The sequence below is a fragment of the Danio aesculapii genome, chromosome 23 (genome assembly GCF_903798145.1).
Source record: "Danio aesculapii chromosome 23, fDanAes4.1, whole genome shotgun sequence".
In the NCBI taxonomy this organism is placed as follows: domain Eukaryota; kingdom Metazoa; phylum Chordata; class Actinopteri; order Cypriniformes; family Danionidae; genus Danio; species Danio aesculapii.
Genome location: NC_079457.1, coordinates 1,430,474 through 1,439,267, shown reverse-complemented (window position 1 = coordinate 1,439,267; position 8,794 = coordinate 1,430,474). Strand labels below are relative to the sequence as shown.

The following is an 8,794-nucleotide window of genomic DNA, read 5'->3' as shown; positions in this document are numbered from 1 at the left end:
TTAAATATATATTTTAAACCTACAGGCTAATTCACACATTTCATGATCTGAATCACAATAATAAATAAGAATATTTTTAATTTAAGACAACACATCATGTTTCTATCTCTGTCAGTGACTCTGACAGTTAAACAAGTACAAGTGCTTCTGTCACTGTTTTTAATCCTTTCTGTGCAAGACTGTATGGTATAGTTAATGCTACATGCACAACACAAAATATTGGTAGTTAATTTAGAAATTAAAATAGCGAAATGTTTGATAAGAGCTACTTTTAGGAAACAGCTGTGATTATGAGGTGAGCAATGATGAAACAGTAGATGGCAAACCCGATTGCTCCTCCATGACATTGGGGTACAAGTGATACAAGTGTATCTATAGCAAAGAACTGCAAATAAGCAGATATTATAGGCCGAAGTACTATCGTAATCTATCCATAAACACACACCTTGTTCTCACTCTGCACAGCTGTGGTTCAATGTGGATCAAATGAATGAGCCGAATTCTTCCGCTGTTTTCATATCAAATTTAAAGGGGACTGAGACGATAATTTAGTGTGCAGTTTATGAGCTAATCGCAAAAGATTTAGGGGGGCTGAGTAGAAATATAGGGGGGCTATAGCCCCACTAAAATAGGCCTAGCAACGCCCATGCTAAGATGTACTGAAAGTGCAGACTCCGATTTTGCAGGCAGATGTTACTCCCTGCTGGAGAGGGAAAAATGTCCATATAAACAGCAACGCGACTTTTTCAAAGGTGCATACTAATGATTTGTGCATTTTTATTTTATTGGATTTTATAATTTGTGCATAATTAATCAAATTAAATTATTTATTATTATCTTATTTTTTCAGAAAATTTACAATTGGTCAAAATGTTTCATCTGTTGTGATGAAAACAAAATCAGGATTGTTTTACTAAATAATGATTTCTTCACTCTCTTAAGTTAGCACAGTGTTATTGTGTTATCCCAAAGCGATTATAAACATATAGACAGGGATAGGCAGTATTTATGATACATACATATTTTAAATACAATATAGTATTTAGTCATTTGTATTTGATAGGGCTGATAAAAATGGCGTAATATTTTGTATCAAACTACTTAGTATTTTTGTATTTTTAAAATACTGTAAAACACTGTAAGAAATCTACATCAAGACATTATATATGTAGCGGGTCCAGGACTCCTGTATCAGCTGACAGTTTAGCGATCCCAGCAATCTGTGAAATAGTGGAATAAACACAAGACCAAAATGTGCATGTGATCAGCTCTCCATGTTACTGGGCTATCTCTTTATTTTTCTCAAAATGTTCGCATCAAATAAATCCAAATGGCAAGACTTGCATTACCTAAAATAAATTGCTATAGTGTTTACAGTATATCCATCGACTGTTTCAGCCCCCTTCTTGTAAATAACCAGCATTTCTTTGACAAATATATTCATCAGCCAATAGCTGTGTAGTACATCTGCATATTCACACGCTATTCAGTGTCACATGACTCTTACATGAACTTAATTGGCTTTTACTGTACCAAAAATGCATTCAAATTTGACATTCTCTGAATATTTGACCCATTTAGATCACTCACATGCACTTTTACATGCACTGGTTGGTGATTTGCATGTTATTGACTCTTCCATTTAAAGAAGAATTGAACAAATCTTAGGAGAAAGAGTATACTGTACAAATAAGAGTAGTTTTGGATGGATGGCTGATGCCAAATGTTTGTTGTTAAAACAAACAACATGAAAATAAGTCCTACAGTGGCGATTCCTACAATACTTCATTGACTGTTTCCAGGGGCGTAGCATCTAAGGGGGAGACGGTTAATGAATTATAATTAATAATTATATGAATGTATGATCTCATACAGCCGTCCTCCCTACTTTTAAAATGTCCGATACGCCCCTGACTGTTTCAAATGCCAGTAGTTGATCAGTAGGTCCACTGTATAGTTAATAAAGAGGAAAATGTAAGACATAAGATGTCACAACATATGATACGCAAATATTTAATAATAAAAAACTCCTAATACAGTTTTTACATTGAAGAGTTCAATAGTAAAAATCTAGATTTCTGAAAAATTCTGTAAACTATTTTTTTAATTAACTCTTTATTTAACACCCTTTAAAATATTAAGAGAATGAATAAAAATTTGGCATCACAGTGGCACAGTGAGTAGCACGATCGCCTCACTGCAAGAAGGTTGCTGGTTCAAGCCTCAGCTGGGTCAGTTGGCATTTCTGTGTGGAGTTTGCATGTTCTCCCCGTGTTGGCGTGGGTTTCCTCCGGGTGCTCCGGTTATAGGGGTTATATGCGCTCTAGGTAAATTGGGTAAGCTAAATTCCATCCGTTGTGTATGTGTGTGGGTGTTTCCTAGTGATGGGTTGCAGCTGGAAGAGTATCCGCTGCGTAAAACATGTGCTGGATAAATTGGCGGTTCATTCCGCTGTGGCGACCCCAGATTAAAAAGAGACTAAGCTGAAAAGAAAATGAATGAATTATAATTGTACAGAGATGATGGCAGTTTCACTGGCCACACTTGCTATCAAACATTGTTTACTTCACCAAGTCAGTTTAAGAGATTGATTGAATAGATCTATTTGATGGAAGATTTGCAAAGAAATGCCATGCTGCTTTGTAAAAGTATTTTGTAGTATTTTTAAAACACAAAATACTGTATTTTATTTTGCTACACGTTGTGGTTCCTGTATTTTGTAGTTTATTTTGATACACCTAAAATTAAGGTATTTGGTATTTTAAATACATTTCAATGTATTTTTGACCATCCCTGCGTATAGAAAATGGCATCTCTTTGTTATTTTGACCAACTGTAATTTTAATAATGCCAAAAGTTTCAGAAACATTACAGCAGTTTTATAAGTACTCTCCAGAAAAGTCCCTCATTGTCGAGTGTTTTCTGATATCGTTCACACACACTGGCTGTTATTTTCACAGTCGCTCAAAACATTGAGTTCAGTTTACAAACATTCGAAACACACTGAGGGTCTCTGTCAGCCAATCAGCTATGTGAAGTCCTCAAGAGCGCTCGCTGATTGGATGACCCCGTTTTCGAGCTGAACCAATAAGCCGCCGAGTCCGAGTGGACGACGTTTATGCGCCTGCGCGTGACGCACACACACGCAGCACAACTGATCACGTGGTAGACACAATACACGGAGGACAGGCGCGCTGATCTGCAGAGAATAAAGACAAGGTTTGCTGCTTCTAATATTATACACTTTAAACCATTTAAACTGTGAATCTGTTTGCTTGAACTTATGCGGTGCTGTAATATCAAACGCGGGATATTCTGAGGAAACCGGGAACGGAGTTTAACGAGGGTTTTTGTGGCCCTCAGAGTGCGCGCGCTCGTGTGTGTGCCGTGTAGAGCACCGGAGCCGTTAAACAGTTTTAACGGGGATACAGGGTTTTAACGGGGCCCATTTGACGCCATCGGTGAGTAAATAAAACCGTGTTTTTAAAAGATTTACCGTGTTTTGACCGGAGATGGCGGAGCGCGAACACAGGGAATTAGGCGGGAAGAGAAAATGGAGGAATCTTTGTTCAACAAAAGCCTCCGACCGAGAAACAGCACGAGCGCCCAAAAACCGGTTAATTCTTCCGTTTAGATCGTTGATGTGTTCACAAACCTTAGTATTATTCATTTAAAGTGCATTTTAGGATTCAGTATTTAGTATATAATTATTCATTTGCCAATTAAAATCTCAGTCAGAGCAGTGATTTCAGTACTGTTTTAAAAAATATTGTGTCTTAAAGCATTTAATTATAGTTGGTCCACTAGTTAATGTTGCTTACACAGGATTTGCTCAGTTATCTCAGGTTTATCATCTTAAAATATTATATTCAGCCACTGAGAAACTATAAGCTAATAATAATAATTATTTATAAGGTATTTTATATAAATATTTAATTATCGAAGCTTGTTTTCTACCTAAGAAATGTTGATACGCCTCTAAATTTCGTGTATATATGTGTATGTGTTTTATATATTTTATTTATATATATATATATATATATATATATATATATATATATATATATATATATATATATATATAAATTTGGAGAACTATTAACATTTCTGAGGTGGAAAACAGCTTCTATAACTAAAACTATAAATATCTTATGTATATATTCTTTAAAAATCCCCATAATTGTAACTTTATATACTCTCAGATATATAAAGTCACAATTCTGAAAAGATAAAATCTGTTACAAACTACAAAAGTAAGGATAGTTAGAAAATGCAGACTAGTTTTATTTTTAATAATTTTTTTAAAATTCTGTCTCAAACAAGCTGCAAATTGACAAATTTAAAATACCAAGTAAAAATATTCTAAAAGTGTATAAATGCGTCATTTTAAGATTATTATTATGAAATATGATTTCTGTTTGACTCTTGTTTCTCTGTAGTTTAACCCTTCTGTTTTCTGTTAGTTGATCAGCCATGGTGAAAGGAGACGTGAACAAACCCAAGGGGAAGACGTCAGCGTATGCGTTCTTCGTGCAGACATGTCGCGATGAACACAAACGCAAGAGTCCCGATGTGCCCGTCAACTTCTCTGAGTTCTCCAAAAAGTGCTCGGAGAGATGGAAGGTGAGAAAAGTATCACCACAAGTCATCTCATATCCTGATAACGATGTCTATTAATTTCCATTAATTATTTTTTTTAATATCTATTGAGCACATGTAAAAGACTTTGTTTCTTTTCTTTTCTTTTTCACGTTTTAAAGTGTATGCTGATCAACGTGATCATATTTCTCACTTTATGTAGAACTTCTAGGTGAATAAAGCAAGTTTTAATAAAAAAAATGTAGAAATATAGAAAATATTAATGAAACAAAACGCTTTTCAAAAACTAATTACAGGCCCAACATACAAACAAAATCACTAAATAAAATGTAAACATTGAAATTCAAGGTTTACGTTTCTGTCTGCATCCCCATATTAGCATATATTATTGTGCTTGTATAAATAATAAACTCTTATCATAATGTATTTTGACACCAGAAGATAAAGTATAATCTAGAATTAACCTTTTTGTTTGGTCTATATAATCATATTGCACGGCTCTACCTCTTCATCACGATGAACCAAACTGAACATCTTTCTTTTTCAGTCTCTGAACGCCTCAGATAAGGTGAGGTTCGAGGATATGGCCAAAGCGGATAAAGTCCGCTATGATCGGGAGATGAAGACCTACGTGCCGCCCAAGGGTGTGGGAAAGACTGGCAGGAAGAAGAAGGACCCGAATGCCCCTAAACGCCCACCGTGAGTTTCCGATAAGCCACAAACAGTGACTCCGTGTGTCTGAGTGACTCTAATATTGGGTTGTTTTCTCTTTGCACAGATCTGCATTCTTCGTCTTCTGCTCAGAGTATCGGCCCACGATAAAGAGCGAACACCCCAACCTGACCATCGGAGAAATCGCCAAGAAACTGGGAGAGATGTGGTCAAAGCAGAGCAGCAAAGACCGCGCACCGTTTGAGCAGAAGGCTGGTAAACTGCGCGAGAAGTATGAAAAGGTAAACCGTTTGTTCATTGTTGTATGTAAAAACAATATATGAAAGCTTCAGATGCCAAACACCTTTTGAAATTTTCCTCAAATTAGCATTTTTCCTCAGGCTTCTATGTTTATATTGAGTTATTTCACTTTAAAAGCAATGAATATACCCCATTAATCATAATAAATGTGAATTTATTTATTGCTGAATTTTTATACACGTGTTATTTTAGCTAAAATCAAAAGTTTTCTTACATTAACTAGCTGAAAAGTCGGCATTTGAGGTAAATCACAAATATTACTATTTAATTAAGTATACTGAGCATCAATATTGTTTTGTGATATTAAATTTTCATTTACTCACCCGTGACTTGTTCCAAACCTGTTTGAGACTCATTTATTGTTCTGTTGACCGCATGAGGTAATTTGAGGAATGTTGGAAACCTGTAAAAACAAATACTGTAAAAGTCAACGGTTACAAGTTTCCAACATTCTGCAAAATATCATCTTTTGTGTTGGACAACAACAAAGAGTTTTTTTTTTTTTAAGTAGGAAAAGCAAATACTATAAAAGTCAATGGTTACAGATTTCCAACATTCTGCAAAATATCATTATTTTGTTAAACAAAATTAAACCAATTTAAATCAATTTGAACATGAAGACATTTTGAAGAATGTCAGAAATAAGTAACCATTGACTTCCATAGTAAGAAAAGCAAATACTATAAAAGTCAATGGTTACAGATTTCCGACATTAACAAAAAAAATTAAAATAAAAATAGATATTTGCAGAATGTTGGAAATCTGTTGACTCATTGACTTTTATAGTATTTGCTTTTCTTACTATGGAAGTCAATGGTTACTTATTTCTGACATTCTTCAAAATATCTTCATGTTTAAATTGGTTTAATTTTGTTTAACAACAAAAAGATATTTTGCTGAAACAAAAATAAACCAATTTAAATCAATTTGAACATGAAGATATTTTGAAGAATGTCAGAAATAAGTAACCATTGACTTCCATATTAAGAAAAGCAAATACTTAAGTCAATGGTTAAAGTTTTCCAACTTGATTTAAAATATCACCTTTTGTGTTGAACGGAACATAATTCTTTAACTAGTTTAAAACAATTGTAGGGCGAGTAAATGACGAGAGAATGAAATGTTTTCGGGTGAAATGATAATCGTTTTAGCTCATGTTTATTTGATCGTGTCTCTAATGTCTGAATGCTCTTGATTTACAGGAGGTGGCAGCATATCGTGCAGGAGGCGGAGCCTCTAAGAGGGGGCCGGGCCGACCGACCGGTTCAGTTAAAAAGAGCCAAGCGGAGGCGGATGATGACGATGATGAAGACGAGGATGAGGAGGACGAGGATGATGACGAGGAAGAGGAGGATGAAGACGACGAGTAGTGTTTGTAACTCAGCACCACTGAGCGGCGGTTATCGGGGGGGTTCACTATGTACATGTTTAACAATACAGCAATAAAAAGTTTGTTTTTGTTTGTTTCTTTTTAGACTTGTTTTTATTTTTGTACACGCCTAGCGGTTGACTGTAGACGTTCTTTTTTTATAATAAAATTTTAATTGGTTTGAGACTGCTGCTTGATTGGTGTTATTTAACTGGAGATTTTGGTAAGGCTGGGCTACATGACAAGTCTCATCCTGATATAATAATAGATGATGAATATTTCTGTACAGTCAGTTAATATTGAGCAAGTGTTCATATTTTTCTGTACTTTTATAGTAAACTTCTGCTTAAGTTTTGATTTGTAAGAATGTATAAATATAAAATGAATATTAATGAAGCGTACAACACTTTAACTTAATACATGATGTCTGGGTTATTAAAAGAGAATTAAATTTAAGGCCCTTAAAAAGGTCTTGAGCGCTGTTCCAGTTTTGGATCGTTTGATTATACAATGTGTAACTGTATGCTAAAGTGTGCCTGAATTTAATCTGAATGTCGGGCTGTTAGATCTGAGCTGCTTTGTTTACTGTGGTAACCATGGCAATGCTGTTATTCCTGCGGTTCTATAGGCGCCCCCTGCTGGATTAGCATATTTACTCGGTATATGAATTAGGGCTGCGCTGTAGAAATATAATTTCACCAGATGGCTTGAATAACTCTATTTGGAGGAGGAATAAAAACATTCATTTAGATTGATTTGGTTGATTTTGTAAGATTGGGATTCATGTATAAAAAATAAACTTAATTAAGCAAGAATAATTAAAACTGGGCAAAGAAAAGGAAAATCTGTGATTTATGGTTTAATGAGCTAATAAGATGAACACTGTGTGGTCGAGTATCGAATATTTATATGAAGCAAACAAATTTTTGTTGTATTTAAAACTTGAGCCTTAAATAAACCCCATGCAGAAGCCCTGCGTTAACTGAACATCTGAAAACTGGCTCGAACCTCCAGTGTTTGTTTTAATTCTATGTAGATAAAGCAAATGAGACTCACGTATTTGGTTGCTGCGCTCTCCTCATGGTGTTTCTCCAGCAGAACCTGTTTCTAGAAAACAATCAATGCACAACATTAACCCTTGTTCACGTTTACCTTTTGGTTATGTTGGTGGCTGTTTCTGTAACACTTTATTTTGATGATCCATTAGAGTATTAGTAGACTGTCTGCTTAATATCTGCTGATTCTGCTCCTTTAACAGACATTTCACTGACTAGAAGAAACTTTGCAAGTACATGTCAACTTACACTAACCCTAATAGTCTACTTATAATCTAATAATTAGTTGGCATGTAGATGCAGTGTAACTAAAATTCAACAAACGGACCATCAGAATAAAGTGACTGCTTTTTGTGCCATTGCAGCCATGTTGCCGTTGTAGCTGCTCTATAGGGGAATTACCAACCCACAGTTGAAGTCAGAATTATTAGCCCCCCTTTAAATTGTTTTACTTTTTTAAATATTTCCCAAATAATGTTTAACAGATTCAGGAAATTTGCACAGTATGTCTGATAATATTTGTTCTTCTGGAGAAAGTCTTATTTGTTTTATTTCAGCTAGAATAAAAGCAGTTTTTAATAGTTTTAAAGCCATTTTAAGGTCAATATTATTAGCCCCTTTAAGCTATTTATTTTTTCGTTAGTCTCCAGAACAAACCATCATTATACAATGACTTGCCTAATAACCCTAACCTGCCTAGTTAACCTAATTACCCTAGTTAAGCCTTTAAATGTCACTTTAAGCTGTATAGAAGTGTCTTGAAGAATATCTAGTCTAATATTATTTACTGTGATCATGA

At 34.8% G+C, this 8,794-nt stretch overlaps 1 protein-coding gene across 1 annotated transcript; it reads left to right on the top strand.

Moving 5' to 3' along the window:
• The first annotated feature begins 3,129 nt into the window (after window positions 1-3,129).
• hmgb2b (high mobility group box 2b) lies at window positions 3,130-7,124 on the top strand. Its single transcript, XM_056449832.1, has 5 exons — window positions 3,130-3,219; window positions 4,464-4,623; window positions 5,147-5,298; window positions 5,378-5,552; window positions 6,774-7,124. The coding sequence occupies exons 2-5, from the start codon at window positions 4,474-4,476 to the stop codon at window positions 6,939-6,941; spliced, it is 645 nt and encodes a 214-aa protein (XP_056305807.1). The 5' UTR covers window positions 3,130-3,219; window positions 4,464-4,473; the 3' UTR covers window positions 6,942-7,124.
• The last annotated feature ends 1,670 nt before the right edge of the window (window positions 7,125-8,794 follow it).